General features: G+C 38.6%; 1 protein-coding gene across 1 annotated transcript in view; it reads right to left on the minus strand.

Moving 5' to 3' along the window:
• The window catches only part of PCSK2 (proprotein convertase subtilisin/kexin type 2), a 260345-nt gene that overhangs the window by 223128 nt on the left and 14739 nt on the right, over positions 1 to 22478 (minus strand). The window contains exon 2 of the mRNA XM_003905097.4: positions 3597 to 3701. Coding sequence (XP_003905146.1) covers positions 3597 to 3701 — 105 coding nt within the window. The remainder of the gene's footprint in view (positions 1 to 3596; positions 3702 to 22478) is intronic.

Raw genomic sequence — 22478 nt, forward strand, 5'->3', positions numbered from 1 at the left:
AATATTTGTTTTTGACCCTGATGTTGAGAAGGTATTTTTAGTTTTATTATTTCATCCCAGTGTTGAATTGATTTATTACCTCTTCAAATTATTTCATTATCAAAATCTTCCAGACACATTGTCCTGCTTTGGTGCCTGTACCACGACTGTGAATGTGATTAGGAAGAAGGCAGATTGGGCTTTGGAAATTAAGAACTGGTTCTTCATGGGATTCTTTGTGATAAAACTTGGAAGTAATGAAACGGTCATTGGTTTCTGTTACCCACAATTAAAAATGTATGTAAAAGAGGCGCTAGGGAGAAGACTATATAGTACTTTTATTTCCTAATGGAGACACATTTTGGGATAGGGAGGAAAATATAAGATGAGAAAGGCAATACTATTCCATGGCTTAAAACCCTGAAGAAAAAATAATAATCATTCATTCATTTGACATGCTCAGTCATTTCCTGAGTATCTAGTATATGCTCAGAACTGCACTGTGCAAAGATATTACAGAAATAAACAAGACACAATTTTTGCTTTTTAGCATCCAAATGATGATACTCGGCAGTCAGCTAAACTTTTAGCAGCAAGAATTGGAAAGAGAAGAGAACATCTTTAACACAGTCTACATCAGAATCTGTTTTTCTAGCTATTGTCTGCATATTGATGAACAAAGATGAACATATGGAAAGTAGCACTTTAGCTCTTTCTAGTCTTTTTTTTTTCTGTTTACCTTTAAACTTAAAAATTAGTTGTTACATGAGAGACAAACATCGTTGAAATTTCTGGTCTGAAGTCAAAAAAGCCAAAAACTAACTATCTTGGGTTTCTACCTTTTTCTTTTATATTTCTTGGGTTGATAGCAGAGGTTGGAGCTCTTTGGTCAAAAGCTACCTCAGTAGATGAAGCCCTGAAAGTGAGTAGCAGCTGAGACCAACCTCCCTGGGCTTTGTGTTCCTTACCACAAGCCTGTAGACAGTGAGTGAGAGAGTCTGGGAAGTGGTGCAGGGACAGGAAGGAGAAGGAAGCTGGGGGTTGGGGCTGCAATCGTAGTTAAAGTTAGCAGTTCTAGGAGACAGTACATTTCAGGGAATGATAAAACAACTTACTCTTAAACTCTGTGTTTATAAAGCATAACTTGCAACATCTATATAAGACATGAAAGCCTGGACCTCATTCTGGCTACTTGGTCCTTTTCCTTTTCTTTCTATACTTTCATTTACTTTTCTTTTTGCAACCTGTTTAAATGTGTTTGAGAACCCCCAAATTGGGGTATTCCTACACTTGACTTGTTTACCCTTTGGTTTAACATCTATAAATCCACAAGGCAGAATCTTTAGTTTGCTATTCTTGCACTGTTCACAGTCAACGATTTTTGTTGCCACTCTATTTTTCTATCAGCAGATGCCAAAATTAGACAACCACAAGAACATCATGCAGGAAAGACTCAGACCTTAATCTAATATTTTGGAAAAAGGCAGTCATCATTAGCAGTTTTTTTTTTCATTTTGCAAAGAATTATGAGATTTTTGTGCTTCCTAGAATGAGTTTATTATTGACAACATTCCCAACATTTAACCTTGATGACAAGATAGAGAAAATGTATACGAAACTTGGTCTTCTTTAGTTTCTCTGCCATTTTATGTTGGTCTTCATGGGCAGGGCAGACGGTTACAACTACCAGGTAGAGGCAATTGGCTACCTGGACCCTTATAATAGGTAATGAAGGGGAAATAGACACCCTTTTTGGTGACAATAGATAATATTTTGAGGAGAAAGACAAATGATCAGAATCGCCAGTGCCTGATCTCCTCTTTTTATTATTACCCAATAAGTCCCATTTTCTATTTAAAAAATGTCACTGTAAACTTCAAGAATCAGCATTTCAGAGATCATATGTGCTAGAATGGGAAAAGCTCAGGCCAGTGATGCTAAATAGCCTCTCTGACCCGTGACTTCTGAGTTCTACTGTGCCTCAGTTCTCTTTCCCAGCGCAAGCCTTTTAAGTATCTCTTTCCTTCTGCTCCCAGTTTATATGTTTCTGAGTAATCTTGGAGCAATGCTTTTAATTATGGAAGAAGAGAAGCCAATGAGACTTTTAAGAAAATATATAACTAAAAGGAAAACAATTGGCCATAAATGGCAAGGTTATGGCATAGGGTTGAAGTGTAGGGAAGACCAATGTCATGGTGCATCAGAGTGATCTTTGTCTACTGATGCCCACCTTGGGTTCAGGACAAGATTCCTGTCCATATGGCTGCCCAAGGGCATCCCCAGGCAATGTATTGGTATAGCCAAGGCCAAGGTTGTTACCACACAGAGTAGAAAGCTTCTCCCTTATGTCTTGGTGCTAGCTTCTATGACAGATCCTTTAAGAATAGTTGGCATTGGCTGGCAGCACAGGCAGCTTAATTGTTACTGCAAAAGTAAAGTGGCTTCCTAGAGCAGAAAGTCCTCTTTAGGGAAGGTGGGAACTCTTGAGAAGTTAAAGAAAAAATTGCCTGTGGCCTGTCATTTGGCAATCTGCTGAGAGACTGTTTTATCTGAATTCCTAATTGAAGCCCAAATTAAACCCAGAGAAATGTTCACATGAAAAGTCCCACAAGAATGAGTTTTCAGATTCTATCAGCTCAAAAGAAATCTCCTGTGAAAATCCTTAACTCAAACATCTGACATGCCTTTCATCAGCTGGTCCCTGAGAGTCCTGAGGAAGAGGTTACACTGCCTTCAATGTACAGAAAGCAACTTCTCTGAGTTATTACATACTTTCCTTCTTAGTGATTCATGTAACAGAAATCAGAATCTACCCAATTTGATGAGTGTGTAGGTATGGGGGATGGTGGAAAATATGATTACTAAAGGTCCTATTCTGAAAAGCAAGAAGTGGGAACACTGGCAGAGAAGCCACTTTGTTGCTAAGATGATATGTTTGATTGGGGGAAAGTTGAATCTGAGCCATCAGAGGAAGTAGGAAATGGAACCTGGAGTCCAAGAGTAAGGTAAAGATTGAAGATTAAAATAATGTGAGTGATGAATATCAAGTAGACAGCTGAGACATGAAGGTAAATTACATCAGTGCTAGAAAATACAGGATAAGAAGAAAGGCTGAGATAGTCTTATGGTCACAGTCATGCATGGATACTGAGAAGTCCACTGCCTGCTGTGAGCTGCTCACTCACTGGCTCCCTCATTCTTTCCTTTCACAACATGGGGCATGGCAACCTCTTCTGAGCATGTGGATTCACCAGTAGAAACCTTCCGTAAAATGACTCATTAAACTGCTTGGTGTCTTCCCATCCATCACTGGTCAAAACATGTTCCCAGGCAACCCGAAATCCTCACTCAGTAATAACTTAGGAGAAGATAACCAGTAAAAGGGTGGTATCCCAATTTCCTCTTCCTCCAGCCATACAAAGGGGCCTGTGATTATTTATTATGCACAGATAGAGGAACAGAGAGTCTCTGGTATGACTCTGCAAAGCATCCATTTGCCCTATTATAGTACATTAAGTGCTTTTACTTCAAAATCCCTGGCCAGCCCCTCCACACCTCCTCGGTGGGCTCAGCTGTGGCAGCAGAGATTGGAAGGCAGGCTTCTGGGGAACACTCACCCTAGGGTCTCTCTCCAGCTGCTGCTTGTGGTGTAGGCTGCGTCTTCTCTTGGCCTTTGCAAGGCCATTGTGATAAAAGTGGTACAGACCTTCAGCAAAGGGAAGCTGTGGAGAGTCAAGCAGACACAAGCATAGTTAGCTTCTGGGGTTCGCCCAGGGAGAGGGGCACCAAAGCTGGGGCTGCTTGCAAGGGCTCCCTGGGGTAAGGAAGTATGCAAGAAAACCACTGCCAAACCTCTTGTCAGACCTGGTTCTCTATTTCCCTATCAATGTCCTCCTCTTCTCCTTGCCTTTGTTCATGTGGTGTTCGCTCTCCTCCTGTTCCCCAAATACCTTCTATTCTTTCCCCCATTTTTTAACTTTCTGAGCATCCTTTGATTCCCTCTCCTTTTCAATGGAGCCTTGCCTTTACATTTACACCCGCATCAGATTCTCCTTGTTCTCCTTGGACTAGCGTGCATACTCCAGGTATCACCTGGTTGCTCCAGAATTACGCTGTGATGTTTTCTAGTCATGTCTTCATAGCTGTCTGTGACAGACTTTCAACTGTCTGTCTGTGTCTTGGGCTTTTTCTGTGACCCCTTGGTGCCTCTTATCAGGCTGAGCACAGTGTGAACATCTAAATTTAGTAAATACCAGTTGGATGGCAGGTCTGGTTTCCCTCTATCTTCCCATCTCAAGGATCCTTGAAATCAGGTCAGAGCCAATCAGAGAAGTCACAGTAATGAGAGCTTATCTTTGGCACGGGGCCTGTAAGAGTTTTGGAGAACCTAAACAAGCCAGTCATTCGTTCTATGATTCAAGGTAACTTGGTGGGAAGAGCCTTGACCTGGGAGTTTGGAGACCTGTATGTGGCTCATGTCTGTTACCATCAGTATGCTTATGAGCAAGTGGTTTCCTCTCTAGGCATCTTTTTCTCTTCTGTATAAATACAGGGCCTTGAAGTTCCCAGATCTCTTGCTTTTCTCCACCTGTCTTCACACTGATGAAGACATGCTGTTTGCAGTTCTTAACCTGATTAATTAATTTAATTGAATGCTTACAAATTATAGACAAATAATGTAAATATGTACATTTTTTTGGGAAATAGGACGCATGGTTTCATCAGATTCTCGAAAGAGTCCCTAAATCAGAAAGCATTCCACTACTCAAAGTATTTGCTATTGTAAGTTTTGGTGTGTGTGTTGCCATCCAGAGTTTGGAAGAAAAGGGAAGCAGATTTGATAGAAAGGTTTTCTAACATAGATGGGGCCAATTTGAGATTTTTAAATCACAAAGAACCTCAGTGTGGCTCAAATATTTCTTAAAGAATATTTATCATTATTATTTTATTTTTAATATAAAGGAAATATAGAGTAAATTTAGAAAACTGAAAAGTACAAATAACAAAGTAAAAATTCTGCATGTTTTCTTTCTTGGCAGTGTTGGAGTTAGGTTATCTTTTTTTTTTCCCTCTAGGCCTACCTACTTGCAAGAACAAATGATTATTTCCTTAATAGTAAAATGAGTGAGTTTTAGATCTTCTTTGCTTACACTCTCTCTCTCTCTCTCTCTCCATATTATTATGCAAAGTGGTTCTTCCCTTCCCTTGTCACTCAGATGCTATCAGACTTCCACTTATTAACTCCTTTTTTCAAATTTTTATTTTGAGTTTGGGGGTACATGTGAAGGTTTGTTATGTAGGTAAACATGTGTCATGGGGTTTATGGTACATATTACTTCAACACCCAGACTACTTTCTTCTATTGAATGGCTGCATATTATTCCATTACACGGGATATACCATGACTTATTTAGCCTTTCCATTATTGATGCATATTAAGATGTTTCCATTTTTTTTACATTCAAAGATAATGCTGTGTGTTGGGGTGGGGGAACTTCAGGTATAATAGAGTAAGAACCTTCAAGAATCTACTGTTATAGACAAGCAAATAGAACTTTGAAAAAAATTGCCAAATCAACTTATTCAGAACACTGGAAATTAACAAGAGGCTTGCAGCAACCCGAAGTTTATTCAATAAAAAGGTTGAATCTCAGTGATAATGGCAAACTGTGTGCTATTTTAAATTGCTCTATGACCATCCTCTTCTCCATAGCTCTGCAGCATCTTTGAACACGAACATCCTCACAACCACAGCAACTGGGAAAACCAGTAGCCAAATAGACACTAGAGGGTGAGGACTGGGTTTAGAGTTATTCAAAAAGCCCCGTCCATAAATAATAGCCTGGAAGCTATCTGGAAAAGTTCCATTTATAGGATTTGTTATTATTTGATCTGTCCCAGGGTTTGCTCAGTTGGAAAAGCCCTACTCCCCAGGGAATTTGTCAAAAATAATCAGTGGCAAATTTTTAAGGTTGCAATTTCCTGAAGTAGCAATATGAACTGGGGCAAATAAAAGGCTGGACAAAAACCTTTGTAAAAGAATCTAAGGAATAAGATGTCCATAGAAGGCTTTACAAAGCTGTAATATATTCCTGGACACTTAGAAGGCCACACACATAGGCAGAGCTGTACACACAACCAGGAAATATCGAAGAAGGCTCTAAGTGCTCATCTTTAGTTGACTTTAAGTCTCTTTAAAAACAGGAGGTGAAGGCCATAGCAGAGTTTCAAACTACCTGCTTGAGCATTGAGGATATGTCCCAATATATACAACAGAGCCCCTCAGCAAACGGTAAAAACAAAAACAAAGCTGCATTGATTCAAGGTCTTTAAGAAAACCTCTGTCCTGTCATTGGCTAACTATTAAGTTAACCAAGCAGATTCAATGGCACATTATAGAAATTACAGACTTTGCAGAATTAGTCCAGAAAGACATTAAATACACAAATAGCAATAAACGTATGTGTGCATGTGTCTTCATAGTAGAATGATTTATAATCCTTTGGGTATATACCCAGTAATGGGATTGCTGGATCAAATGGTATTTCCGGTTCTAGATCCTTGAGGAATCGCCACACTGTCTTCCACAATGGTTGAACTAATTTACACTCCCACCAACAGTGTAAAAGCATTCCTATCTCTCCACATCCTCTTCAGCATCTGTTGTTTTCTGGCTTTTTAATGATCGCTATTCTCACTGGTGTGAGATGGTATCTCATTGTGGTTTTGATTTGCATTTCTCTAATGACCAATGATGGTGTGCTTTTATTCATATGTTTGTTGGCTGCATAAGTATCTTCCTTTGAGAAGTGTCTGCTCATGTCCTTCGCTCACTCTTTGATGGTTTTTTTTTTCTTGTAAGTTTATTTAAGTTCCACAATAGCAAAGACTTGGAACCAACTCAAATGCCCATCAGTGATAGACTGGATAAAGAAAATGTGGCATGTGTGTGCCATGGAATACTATGCAGCCATAAAAAAGGATGAGTTCATGTCCTTTGCAAGGACATGGATCTTTTTTTTTTCCCCTCTAGGCCTACCTACTTGCAAGAGCAAATGATTATTTCCTTAATAGTAAAATGAGTGAGTTTTAGATCTTCTTCTTTGCTTACACACACACACACACACATACACACACACACACACACTCTACATATTATTATGCAAAGTGGTTCTTCCCTTGTCACTCAGATGCTATCAGACTTCCACTTATTAACTCCTTCATTAAACCATCATTCCCAGCCAACTAACACAGGAACAAAAAACCAAGCACTGCATGTTTTCACTCGTAAGTGAGAGTTGAACAATGAGAACACATGGAAACAAGCAGGGGAACATCACACTCAGGGGGTGGGGGCTAGGGGAGGGATAGCATTAGGAGAAATAATGTAGATGATGGGTTGATGGGTGTGGCAAACCACCATGGCACATGTATATCTATGTAACAAACCTGCATGTTCTGCACATGTATCCCAGTACTTAAAGTATAATAATAATAAAAAAAGCACAAGAAAAAAACCGGGGGTGGGGGTGGGGGAAAAATAGCGATAGTAAAAGCAACAAAACCTAGAAACAACAACAACCTGGGGAGAGGTAAATCTGGTTTCCAAGTTGTCATATTATATTATTTAAAATGTCAAATTTTCAAGAAAAATTGTGAGACACAAAAAGAAATAAGAACATATGCTCCACACATAGTGGGAAAAATAATAAAAACTCTCTGAAGAAGCCCAGATGTTGGGCTTACTAGACAAAGACTAAACTAGATAAGTATAAATATTCAGATTATATTTATATATCGATATAACTATACCCAGACATATGTTCAAAGAAACCATATCTAAAGAACTAAAGGAAAGCATGAGAATGGTGAATCATCAAATAAAGAATATCAATAAAGAGATAAAAAGAATAAGAAGAAAGAACCAAACAGAAATTCTGGAGCTAAAAAGTACAATAACAGAATTTAAAAATTTACCAGAGAGCCTGAATAGCAGTAAAGAGATTGAATTAGTAATTTAAAAACTTTCTGCAAAATAAATCCTGATGAATTCTACTAATCCTGATTAATTCTACTAATGTTTAAATAAATAATTCCAGTCCTTCAGAAACTCTTCCAAAAAATGGAAGAAGAATCACTTCCCAACTCATTCATTGAGGCCTATATCACCCTGACATGAAGAAAAGACAGAGATACCACAAGAAAAGAAAACTACAGACTGTGATCTCTTACAAATATAGCAACAAAATGCTCATCAAAATAGTAGCAAACTGAATCCAATCACACATAAAAAGGATTATGCATCATAACCAAGTAGGATTTACCCCAGGAATGCAAAGTTGTTTTCACATCTAAAAATCAATTACTATAATAACTATATCAATAGAATAAATAACAAAAACCACATGGACATCCCAATGCAGAAAAGCGTGTGACAAAATACAACATTCTTTTATAATAAATATGTTTCTTAAAATTAGGAATGAAAGGGAACTTTCTCAATCTGATAAATCTATCTGTGAAAAACCTACAGCTAACATCATACTTAATGGTGAAAGGCTGAATGCTTTTCCTAAGATCAGAACAAGACAGTTATCTGCTCTTGCCACTTCTATTCAAGAGTGTACTGGAGAGTTTAGCTAATGCAATCAGGCAAGACAAAGAAATAAAGCCACCAAGATTGGAAAGAAAGAAGAGAAACTATCTCTATTTGCGGAAGACATATCTTGTATATAGAAATTTATAATGAATCCACAGAAAGTATTAGAATTGACAAAAGAGTTGAGCAAGGTTGCAGAATACAAGATTAACATGCAGAATCAATTATATTTCTATACACAAGCAATGAACAATCCAAGCATAAAGTTAAGAAAATAAGTTGATTTAACATAACATAAAATAAGTAAAATACTGGGAAATAAATTTAACAAAAGAAGTGCAAGATGTGTACACTGAAAAGTACAAAACATCACTGGAAGAAATTAAAGATCTAAATAAATGGAAAAGCATTTCATGTTCATGGATTTTTTAAAATGGCAGTGCTCCCTAACTTATCTGCAAATTCTGTACAATTACTTTCAAAATCTCAGCTGTCATTTTTGCTTATCCTAAAGTTCAAATGTAAACTCAAAGGACCAAGAATAGCCAAAATAATCTTAATAAAGAAGAACAAACTTGGAAGACTCACATTTTCCAATTTCAACACCTCTTCAAAGCTAAAGTAATCAAAGCAGTATGGTACTGGCATAGGAGAGACATATAGTAGTTTAATGGAATAAAACTGAATCCAGAAATAATTTATGATGATCAACTCATGGTCAATTGATTTTCAACATGGATGCTAAAACAATTCAATGAGAATGAATAGTCTGTTCAAGCACAGTTTTGTGCTTGAACAATTAGATATTCACATGAAAAAAATGAATTTGGATTCCTATCTCATACCACATGAAAAATTTAACTCAAAATGATTTGTAGTCCCAAATGTAAAAGCTAATATTACCCAACTCTTAGAATAAAACATAGGAATAAATCTTCATGTCTTTAGGTTAGGCAATGTTTTCTTAGATACAACACAAAAAGTATAAGAACATAAACTGTACTTCATTAAAATTAAGAATGCTTGTACTTCAAAGGAAATAATGAAGGAAATGAAAAGACAACCTACAGATTGGAGAAAAATTTTGAAAATCATATCTCTGATAAGGGTCTTGCACAGGAATGTTTTAAATATGTTTACAACTCAATAATAAAGTCAAGTAACCCAATTCAAAACTGTGCAAATTCGAGGAGCCATTTCTTCAAAGAAGAAATACGAATGGCCTATAAACATACAAAAAGATGTTCAACATTATTAGACATCAGAGAATGCAAATTAGAACCATGAGATATCACTTTACACGCACTAAAACAAACATCCCCTACCCAACTGCACCCAAACCAGCAAGTGTTGACCTGGACAGGGAGGAATTTGAACCCTCATGCATTGTTGGTGGGATAGTAAAATGGTACAGCCTATTTGGAAAGCTCTTTGGCAGTTACTCAAAATGTTAAACACAGACTTGTCATATGACCCAGCAATTCCATGTATGGGTGCATATAAGAGAAATGAAAACATACATTTATGCAAATACTTGTATACAAATGTTCATAACAACATTTTTCATGATAGTAAAAAACTAGAAACAACGTACATTTCTATCAATTGATAAAACAGTAAACAAAATATGATATATATGTTAAATGCAATATTATTTTTAAATGGAAAGGAATTAAGCAATGATACATGATAAAAACATGGATGAACCTTGAAAACTTAATGCTAAGTTAAAGAAGCCAGACAGAAAGATCTTATATTGTATCATTTGCTTTATATGAAATGTCCAGAATGGACAAATCTATAGAGCTGGAAATTAGATTAGTGGTTGCCTGGGGCTGGGAGGAGACAGAAATGAAGAGTGATTGCTAATGGTCCAGGATTTATTTTAAGGGTGGTAAAAATATTCTAAAATTTGATATTGGCAATGATTGCACAACTTTGCAACTATACTAAAGATCACTGAATTGCACATTTTTAGAGGATAAATTTTATGGCCCATTAACTATATCTCTTAATCAAGTTGCTATTAAAAATGCTATGATGAGTAGCTTTATGATTATCACTATTTGTATAGATGAGAGTTTTCCTGTAGGACGTATCCTGGGAATTCAACCTCTAAGTCATAGATTATTAACATTCATCATTTTGATAAATACTTCAGAAAAGTTTCCCTATAAGGTTGTATATTCCAAGATCCACTGAAAAGTAAATAAGAATAAAATTATCCATTTCCGCATTGTCTAAGTAACACTGGATTGACATTTATTAAAGATATTTTAATTTTAGCCAATTTATAGTCATCTTACTTGAATATTTTGTCATTGTATTTGAATATTTTTAATTATTTTGAACGTTTGAGCATCTTTTCATATGTTTATTGACATTTTAGTTTATTCTCTCTTGTGCATTTTTCTATTGTGTGTTTTTGTGTTCCTTGTCATAAGCCAGGCACTGTGTTTGGTGCTGGAGAGACAAAGGTAATGATGATATGGTCTCAGCCTACAAACAGCTCACAATTCACACGGAAGGAAGATTTCCCACAGCAATATATTAACAGTACTTTGTGGTGGAGTGATTTAAGAACATGAGTTCTGAAGCCAGATTGTCTTGGTTTAAATTCTCGCTCTTCCTCGTAACAGCGATATGACTTTTGGCAAGTTATTTAACCCTCATGGGCCTCAGGTTTTTTCTTATAAAATGTTTTTATTATGGGAATTAAGTGAGATAATGCATGAAAAGTGCTTGGAAAAATATCTTGCACTCAAGCATAAGTCACTCTTTTTATTGTTAGAATAGAATGTGCTGTAGCAGAGTTATTGACAAGCTGCTATGGGAACCCAAAGAAGAGATTATTATAGTCAGAGGGATACTTGGGGAATGTTTCTTAGACTTTTTGGAGAAAGGGAAGGTTATTCATCTTAAGAGACTCTTTTTCACTGTTATTAAAAATTGTATTTTTCTAATGTTTTAATTTTGAAGAGTGTGACTGTTTAAAGTCATAGCCACAGCTTTTTTGTAACACTCCTCGTATCAAGAAATGAGGTCCATGATTCCAGCCCTTGCATCTGGGAAACATGATCGCTTTAATTACAAGTATGGTGGAAGTGATGCCATGTGACTTCTGAATCTAAGTCATAAGAGGCCATTTGACTTGTGCCTTGTTCCCTGGAACACATTTGCTCTTAAAGTCCTGACCTACAATTTAAGAAGTACAACTCCTCTCAGGCTTCCATGTTATGAGGAAGCCCAGGCAACACTGAGAAGCGTGTGTAGTGCTTTGCCTGACAATCCTGGAAGATCGCAGCTTTCAAGTCATCCCATTTAGGGTGTTAAATACACATATTAAGAAGCTTTCAGAGGATTCCAACTCCAACCATACCAGTCATCCTCTAGCTGCTGAGTCTTCCCAACTGAGTCTCCACACATTGTGGACCACAGACAAGCCATTTCCAATGTGCCCTGCCTGGATTACAAATTGCCACATTCATGAGTATAATAAAATTATTGTTTTATACCACCAAATTTTGGGTTGGTTTATTACTCAGCAATGGACTACAGAAACAAGTAGCTAGCTGAAAAAAAAAGTTTTATTTCTTCAGCTTTCATGGCTATGTTAACATGAAACTCTACAATAATATTGGTTCTGTCAACTGATGACATCATCCTGGAGCAGCTCAGATAAGGGCTCTCAAGGGACATCCCTGGCACAGGGGGACAGGCCTGGACTCAAAGCAGCAGATACTGGAAGATCTTCAAGGAATAGTCAACTTAACCAGGGGTCTTTTCTGTGAATAAAAGCTTTTTAGAACATTGCAGCTTTCGTGATTTAGTTCCTGTTCATTAAAAACCACAGTCCCCATGGCAACTTTAACATAAATATTTCATGTGCATATTCCAGGCTTAATGGTTCTTAAATGTTTTCTCTACTTAACCCTGCTGATATACTCTGGATAATGTTAAGATTTAATAAAATAAAAAAAGTGAGGGGAGAGGAAGAAAATGTAAGTGTGCTGTATTTTGCTTTCCAAAAACTTTCTACTTTGAACACTACCAGATAGTATGAATTTGACCTTTTGTTTCCTATTGCAGGAGGCATTATGGATCTGATAATTTCTTTTTTTACTTTTAATTTTTTGGAGTCTCACTCTTTTGCCCAGGCTGGAGTGCAGTGGCACGATCTTGGCTCACTGCAACTTCTGCATCTTGGGTTCAAGCAATTCTCCTGCCTCAGCCTCCCGAGTAGCACCTACCTCCTCACCTGGCTAATTTTTGTATTTTTAGTAGAGATCGGGTTTCGCTATTTTGGCCAGACTGATCTTGAACTCTTGACCCCAAGTGATCTGCCCACCTTGACCTCCTGAAGTGCTGGATTACAGGTGTGAGCCACTGTATCTGACCTAGAACTTAGAATTTTTAACACTAGAGAGAAAATGTGGAGTTGTGAAGGGCCAGTGGGTATTAGAGGAACATATTTTACCATGATTCTGGCTTGTTTTAGTGTTTTTTAAATAAGAAATTAAATATAAATTGAGGTGCAGGGAAAACTCTTCCTTACAGTGGAATTCCCATCAATAAATGTAGAAGAAATGATGGACATTGAATATCATCATTCAGAAAATATCACAGTAATAACATAATTGTGGCTGGCAGACATCTACAATAGATGCTAAAATTAATAGGTGAAATATAATAATAAACAATGAGAAATGTATCTTTATAGTGGAGAAACCTGGCAGAGACCACTTTACCCAAGCGATCTAAGTTAACTTCACCAGTGATGAGTCATACTATGATGCACTAAGAAGGGCACATAGTTCATGTGATTTTCTTGCCAAAAATACATAACGTGTATTCAGTCAGGTGGAACCATCAGACAAACTCATGACTGGTGAGTACTCTTTTTTATTTTATTTTATTTTATTTTATTTTATTTTTTTTATTTTTTTTTTTTATTTTTTTGAGGCTGGTCATCATCCAGGCTGGAGTGCATTAGGCGATGCCAGAAACTCACTGCAAGCTCCACACTCGGGTTCCGCCATTCTCCCACCTCAGCCTCCGAGTAGCTGGGACTGGCGCCCACCACCGCGCCGGCTAGTTTTTGTATTTTTAGTAGAGCCGGGGTTTCACCATGGTAGCCAGGATGGTCTCGATCTCCTGACCTCGTGATCCACCGGCCTCGGCCTCCCAAAGTGCTGGGATTACAGGCTTGAGCCACCGCGCCCGGCCTTATTTTTTTTTTTATTATTATGTTTTGAGTCAGAGTCTCGCTCTGTAGCCCAGGCTGGAGTGCAGTGGCGCGATCTCTGCTCATGCAAGCTCCACCTCCCAGGTTCACACCATTCTCCTGCCTCAGCCTCCTGAGTAGCTGGGACTGCAGGCGCCCGCCACCACACCCAGCTAATTTTTTACATTTTTAGTAGAGACGGGGTTTCACCGTGTTAGCCAGAATAGTCTTGATCTCCTGACCTCGTGATCCGCCTGCTTCGGCCTCCCAAAGTGCTGGGATTACAGGTGTGAGCCACTGCGCCCGGCCCAGTACTCTTCAAAGTCATCATGTTCATAAACTACTAATAAGAGCTGCAGGACTTTTCCAAATTAGAGGAAACTAATGAGACATAATTATTAAATACAATCATATTTTGGATTGGAACCTGGATCAGTAAAAAGGACACTAGCGGGACAACTGGAAAATTTTGAATAAGTCCTGTAGATTAGCTAATAGTATTATATCAATGTTTATTTCCTGGCTTTGGTAATTTTGCTATGGTTACCTAAGATGTTAACTTTGGGGAAGCTGAATAAAAGGTATATGGAAACTCTGCTTTTTTAAAAGTAATGCTTTTTATTGTGATAAAATATATGTAGCATCAAATTTTCAATTGTAATGATTTTTAAGTGAATAGTTCAGTTATATTAAGTATATTCACATTGTGCAACTATCACTACTATCCATTACCAGAACTTTTTAATCAACTCAAACTGAAATTCTGTACCTACTACACAATAACTTTCCAGTCCCCACTCCCCAGCCCCGGCATCCACCTTTCTAGTTTCTGTCTTTATGAATTTGATTTCTTGAACTAGGTTATTTAAGTGGAATCACACGGTATTTGACCGTTTGTGCCTGGTTTATTTTACTTAAGCACAGTGTCTTCAAGGTTTATCATGTTGTGGCATGTATCAGAATTTCCTTCCTTTTTAAGGTTGAATATTCCATCTTGTATAACACATTTTGTTTATCCATTCATCTATTGATGGACGCTTGAGTTGCTTCCACATTTTGGCTATTGTGAATAATGCTGCCATGAACATAGGTGTACCTGTGTGCTACTTAAGCAACATTTCTAACGTCTAAATTTATTTCCAAGATGCAAGTTAAAAATTCTCAGCAAACTATTGCAAGAGCAGAAAACCAAACACTGCATGTTCTCACTCACAGGTGGGAACTGAAAAATGAGATCACTTGGACTCGGGAAGGGGAACATCATACACCGGGGCCTATCATGGGGAGGGGAGAGGGGGGAGGGATTGCATTGGGAGTTATACGTGATGTAAATGACGAGTTGATGGGTGCTGACGAGTTGATGGGTGCAGCACGCCAACATGGCACAAGTATACATATATAACAAACCTGCACGTTATGCACATGTACCCTAGAACTTAAAGTACAATTTAAAAAAAAGTAAAAGCATTTTAAAATTTAAATTTGAATGACCTCAGAAGGGTCATGTATTTCCTAGTTTCAAATCAGAACCCACCTACTCCTCCACCTCCTATGGTCACACACTAAGCTCCCTTTCCATGGTTGTGTTACCTTAGGCAACTGAGTTGCATACCTGGCTTGGTCTAGCTGTCTCATTTTTTTTAGAGAAGACACTGAGGCTCCGGGGGGCCAGGGCCTGACCAGACGAATGGGAGCTCTCTGCAGAAATCCCAGCTCTCCTTAGTGTAAGTCCAGCATCCTTCCTACCACGCTGCTTGTGTTGCGGTCCTACTTTACGTCCCAGCCCCTTTGTAACCATGACTAGGAATTCATGAGATTTTGGGCTGCAATTCCTGATGGAGATGAGTGGGACTCAAGGACAGCCAGGCTGGTGGGTGACATCCTCACTGCTGTGATCTTGGGACCCATGATTCTGGATTCTTTGGGAGGATGATCTCTCTTGGCTATGAAAGAAAATGGAGCTAATTGGTCTCATAAAGCTAAAATTTGAACCTCTGATGAGCTTACTCTTATGCAATAAACAGGTAAATTGACTGATCATGAACCTAACAAAAGAGTAACCTGTAGGCATTGGTTATTTTTCTGGGCCTTTTTTGTCTCTTGCTTTTGGAGTGCAGACCCGAGATCCACTGTCTTCTGAGCATCTGAGAAGCAGCTGCTTAAGAGCTTTGTGCAAGCATAAGCTCCACCGCAGGGAGAGAAAGACAGATGCTATGTGACTTACAGTAGTATAAGGTACTTGCTGCCCACACAGACCTCAAGGATGTAAGGCTGGTCAATGCATTCCTGAGATCCTTAAGTAGACTGCAAATCTTGCAAATAGCAAAGACATATTGTTAGGCTAGATTGGTTGATTCCCCATTGATTGGTAGATTCCCAAACACTCACCTGAGTGTCCTAGTAAGAAGCCTCTCATACTGCGGACATTTAGTGTTTTCAAATGTTTTCTTCATTGAAACACACACACACATATGTAAACACAGAAACACACACACACATACACATCCTTCTTTTATATAATCACCTTGTTCTCTTAAGGCAAAATATGCATGGTTCCAGAAGGAAGGAGAAAAATAAGCGAAAGAAGAACTCGCAGCAAATTGTCAGCTTGAAGATTCAGGCTGGGTGACAGTATAATAATGTTGCTAAGTCAGACTTACAGAGTTTTTAGAAATTCTTATTATGGCCACAAAAATGTATAGGTCTCAGCAACACTTCTCATTGTCTTCTTTCTTTTCCTCTTACTTCCTTTTCCCACTGAAAACTATGGCTCCAAGCTACGGCACCTCTCTGAACCCACACACTCCCTTTTCCCAGCAGTAGGGAACTCCAGGGAACTGGCAACCAATTGTGAACAGATAAAAAGAAGTGTTAAATTCTCATGGAGTCTATTTCCTGCTTCTTTTAAACACCAGAGTTCTCTTCCCTTAGGGAATCTGTAGATGCTCCAGAGGGTCTGTGACCTTGGCATGGCCTCCATTCCAAATTTTGTGCATCTGTGCATTCGCTTGTTCTCAGGAGAGTCTACTGCTTATTACAGATTCTCAAACGGATTCAGAACCCTCAGAACAGTTAAGACTTCCCGGATCAGACTCTTCGCTTTACCTTTGGCTGCTTTCTTTGTGTTTGTTCACTGTGCTGGTTTTCATGGTCCTTGTTCAGGCTTCGTCGGGATCTAGTTTGGTAGAACACTGGACATCATTTGCTATATAAGATTTTTATAATTTTATTTGTAAGAGGGACTGCTGTCAAGAGGTTTAAGAAATAGAAACTGGCAGATGAAACAATCACCAAGGATTGAAAACTGGCTCAGCTGATAATTGCTTGTCCATTTCATTTGGGGACCTGAATTTTGCCAACAGGGATAAGCTCTGCATTTTACTGACTTTCTCAGAGACCACTCTTTATTTCCTTCAACTGCATGCAATCTCTTATGGGCAGAACATGATGCCCAGCAGTAGGGATGGGAGAGAAAGGGAAGCTCATTTGAATTTAGGTCTGGGGTAGGCTACCGGAGGATGAGAGACCATGTGGAGAAGAACTGATGTGCTCTTTTTCCCATTTTTCACTCTTCCTAATGTTTCTTTCTCCTTCCAAGTCAAGTAGGAAGTGGGTTTTGCGCATTACTGATATCTGCCAGGAGACGACTATTGATTTCCCTGGATTGTGTGCAAGGTAAACAGATCTCAGAGAGAATTCTGAAGGTTCCTAATAGGCCCTGAGTTTCAACTTCAGAGCAAACAGAGAGAGAAGAACAACTTCTAGAGTGATTTTATTTCTTAATTATCAACAACAAAAGAGTGACTGTGTCTAATCTAAAATAAAAATTAAGTATCTATTTCCATCACTAAAGAGAAACCACTTTTTTTTTTTTCAAGCAGAATTATTTATCATCAGTGAAACCATGACTGCTGTCCCAGGCAAGGATGGGATAGTTTGATTGACAGCCTAGGACCACTAGGGGACAGACCACACTCTTCAGGTCCACTTTGAACCACGTCCCCCATGGAAAGGGTTGGACACAACCAACTTCTACAGCACAGAGTAGAGGGACCATTCATTCAGGCATTTTTCTCGAGGATATCCTGCATTTTCTATTCCACTGTTAAACCAGGAACATGGAACCTCTCTTGGTTCATACGTTTACATTCTCCTTTTTAAGTTTGTGACTTACATTCGCCTTTTAAATTTTGTGACTACTATCAAAGGCTGATTGTGGGTAATTACTTTAATTTCTCTGATCATCTGCCTTGTTGTGTTCTCATTGTCAACCCTCCAACTGAATATCCCCAGTCAATCCTAGCAGAGCTGCTCCAACCCACAGCCAAGTGGATTGTACACACTTTATAGTAAGGAAATGCTTCTTACTCATAGGAAGAGCCATCCACAAGGCTGGTTTTGGATACAGTAATAGGGAGTAGAAGAATGTTAAAATTAAAAAGAAAATTGAGGTACTGACATGTTGCCTAAATCTTCATCTTTCAAAATTATCTTGGTATGCTAGAAAGAATGATCTGTCAGAACACAGTCCTTGGAATGACTGGATTGCAAGTTCTATGGGGAAAATACCTGTTTTGCTCATGTACTAAGTACAGAGTATCATGTCACAGATACCTGTTGAGTAAATTTAAAAAATCAGGAAGTTCTAGATTCTGGAAAGAGTTATTAAGTAGTTGTGTTATTCAATGTGGATGACTAAGGTTATGGGGTTCTTTGGGGATTGGTAAGACATTTAATATATTGGGGGTCAAGCAGGCCATCTAACTAAGTGAATCAGGTAAAAGACAGTAGAAAGTGGTGAGGATTGTGGTAAACTAGAGGGCACATGCTCCTCCACAAGTCAAATGGATTGAAAGCATTGTGCTGGCCAAACTCAATTTGTGATCCAATGAGTGATGCACATTGCACTTGTTAGCTCTGAGTGGTCTAGGACTCTATTAAGCACAAGAAAGAAGGCACATCATAAAAGACATGGAATGAAAAGAAACTCATGAGATTGAACACAAGGTAAAAATACTCTCAGGCATTCTAACAAAAGAAAAAACCCGATCGATTACAGACAAGGCTGGCAGTCTCTGTTACTTTGGTCTGTAGTCAGGTCCAAGCTCTTTGGAGCAGCCATAGAAGACAAGAGAAGAAGTTAACTACTCCCAAACACCAGCTTTGGGGTCAGAGTTATTTCTAAATAAAAGAGAAAAAGGGAGAAAAGTAGATGTCTAAGCTAGAAAATTACATGCTAGTATCTTCACAAGCAAGATATCCCTTTAAAAACTGGAATAACCCACAAGAATGTTGCATTTGGCAAGGTCAGTATAAAACATAATCTGTTAGTGAAATTTTATTGGTATCCTATTAAATTCCACATAGATAACAAGGCTAGAGGAAAGGAATTTGTGTTTGATATCTATCTGCTTGAAAAGATAATTTCCATTTTGTCAAATTAAAGCAGATGCACTTCATAGAATCTCAGCATATTTACACTGGAGATGACCTCCACGAGTATCTAGCACTATGTCTCACTTTCCAGACACTCTGAGGGTGAGAATGTCATCATCTGAGCTCCTCTTAGGGAGGAAACTGTCTCTATTTGGGATAATTCTGTGATGGTTGATGGGTACCTGAGGTCATGGGTGCCTAGACAGCAAGGAGATCTGATCTGCTCTGCCTGGGAAGAATCTGCCCGCACCCATGAGAGGAGGAGATACTAAAGAAACCAAGGGGCAGATAAAAGAAAGTGGGGAGGATCTGGCAAGAAGTGTGAGGCTGGGCAGGAAGAGGCTGCTGCCCATGCCCAGTGGTGAGGGGATGAAAGGACTCCTCAAAGCACCTGCTTACTTTAAAGTTCTTTGTGTTTGCAACATAAATCCCCTCCTGGCACCTGTGACATCTTCAGGAAAATACATTCTAATCACAGATGCCTTGGGTGAGTGGTAAGGGTTTTGGTGAGGGGAAATCAAGGGACCTGGCTAAATTTCACACTTGAGTCACCATTGTGAAGAATGATTGTTTGGGTAAGAAGGAGACATAATTTATTAACTGGAAAGTTTTGGTGGAAGTAGAAAACTGTATCCAGAAGTAAAAAGAAAATCTAGCTCCACTCCCAGAATTTATAGGAATATTGGGAAGGGTTAGGACTTCTACAGGGCACATTATGGGGATTTGAGTGGATCTTATCTACATCCCAAGGGTCCAGGTATTTCTAATTGACCTCTGGGTTATATAGATGAGAAAAGTGAGGTTCAAAAAGTTGAATGATGTGGATATGGTCACGCTGCTATATAGTGGCAGAGCTGGGACAGAAACTCACTGTCGTTGACAAAGTTTAACTCAGCTCAATTTCATAGAGGGAGAGACCTCAATGTTAGTTTTGCATCAATGTACACATTTTTTCTTTTAGCAGTTAGTTTTTACTTTTGAAATAATTTCAGACTTAAAGAAAAGTTGTAAGAATAGTGAAAATAACTCACAGCCATGTCACCCAGAGTCCCCAATTGTTAACATTTTACTGCATTAAAATAATTATTTTTCTACATATACATATTACTTTGGTGAATCATTTGAGAGTAAGTTGTAGGTGGTGTGTGTGTTTTCTAAGAACAAGGCAGTATAAGTATCAACATCAGAAAGTTAACTCTGATGATATCATTTTCTAATTTACAGACATCGTTGATATGTTACCAACTGTCTTAATAATATCCTTTACAGTAAAAAAATAAAAATAAAAAATCTGGACCAAAGTTCAATCCAAGATCACATGTTGCATGTGGTTGTCATTTCTTTTTTAATTGGGAAGAGTTTCTTAGTCTATCTGTCTTTGTCTTTTATGACATTAATGCTTTTGAAGAGTACAGGCCAGTTATTTTGCAGACTGTCTCTCAATTGGGATCATCTGCTTTCTCATCATTAGATTGAAGTGATGCATCATGGCAGGGGCATTACACACGTCGTTGTGTGTGCTTCTTGATGCACTGTTCACAGTCCTAAGTGCAGCTACCTCAACTTCAGAGTAACTGCTCTGGTCTCACCTACCTAATAGTGACTTATAAACTAAGCACAAGACCCAATTGTGGGTACATTCAGTGCTATTTATGCACATGTTTCTGAGCATCCAAGCGTGAGAATGCCAACTAACTAAAAAAATGCAGCTTATTTCAGTGGACTCCAATTGCTATATTTATCCAAACAAGGCCAGGTATGTAATTCCAGCACTTTGGGAGGCTGAGATAGGAGGATCATTTGAGCCCAGGAGTTTGAGACCAGCCTGGGCAACATTGCCAGGCCTCGTCTTTAGAAAAAATAAAATCCTAGCCAGATACGGTGGTGTGTGCCTCTAGTCCTAGCTACTTGGGAGGCTCAGATGAGAGGATCACTAGAACCCAGGAGTTTGAGGCTGCTGTGAACTATGATCATACTACTGTATGGGTGACAGAGTGAGACTCTGCCTCTAATACAACAAAAAATTACCCAGTCAAGAATCCACTGACTGGAAATGAAATATAGAGGACATGACTTTTATTTATTTATTTTTATTATTACTTTAAAAAAAATTTTCAGGGTGGGGCATGGCTGGGCCATAGAGAAAAAAAATGAGCATGAGGAGCTGGACATTTTGAGTAAACCAATGACTCATAAACTATAAAGGGCTATAATAACCAAAACTACTGAACAAGAACCATTCCATTCCCAGAGGTAGAGTGGCGTATGGATGCACAGAAAATCATATGCTGTCCCATAAGACCCACCAATGAGAAGCAGTGCAAGACAATTTCACACAGAAGGCAAACAAGCCACATTATTTAGATGAATAAAGTAAATATGATTTCACTAGAGAAGTGGACAGCTCGACAGCTCCTTAAACAGATGCTTTTCATGCAGTGGAGGAGCCTAAATTCTTTATGTGTGACTTCAGCTCCTCTCTCAACAGCACAAAGCCTGTGGAGTGAGGACATCATGTCTTTCAGTAACCAGATGTGACAGATGATCTCATTCAGCCTCAACTTATTGGGGTGTGTCACCAGGTTAGCAAGGTCTGAGAATGTCCCTTGCATTTAGAACTAGAGACCAATTGCTAAAACAGTTTCCCACACCCCAACACATAAAATAGGCATTTGCAAGAGCAAAACAGAGACCTCAGATTAGATGAATTTTTATAAACTAGACTATAGAACTATAAGTGTGCTTTCCCTTGGGCATAAACTTGAACAGGCTATCTTTCTGTCTGTAGAATCAACCCCTTTCAATGTGCCTCATCTTCATAGGGCTCAACACACACTTGTTAATAAAACAACTCATGGATGAATGTTCTTTTGTAATTAGCTGATTTGTAAGGGGCTGTGTGGAAGGGAAACTGGAGGAGAAAGGGGTAAGTCATTGACCTACCACTCAGTACACTTGGCTATAAGTCAGCCCTGCCTTCTCCTATGCCATTCCTAAGCATTTGTTCTCCATGGATAATGCTCAATTCTCTTCTGTTATTCCAGGATCCACTCTTCTGCATAACTGGGAGCTCAGTATGAAGCGGTTTGTGTTGTCCATGGTTATTCACTATTCTAGGGCTGAGCTGACAGTCCACAGTGGGATTCAAACTATGAGGTACCCCCTAAGAACTGAACAACTGATTTATATCAAGTCTAGAATGATACTCAGGTAATGAGACAGGTAGTGGTTATCTGACAT

Source organism: Papio anubis, chromosome 16 (genome assembly GCF_008728515.1).
Source record: "Papio anubis isolate 15944 chromosome 16, Panubis1.0, whole genome shotgun sequence".
Lineage (NCBI taxonomy): Eukaryota > Metazoa > Chordata > Mammalia > Primates > Cercopithecidae > Papio > Papio anubis.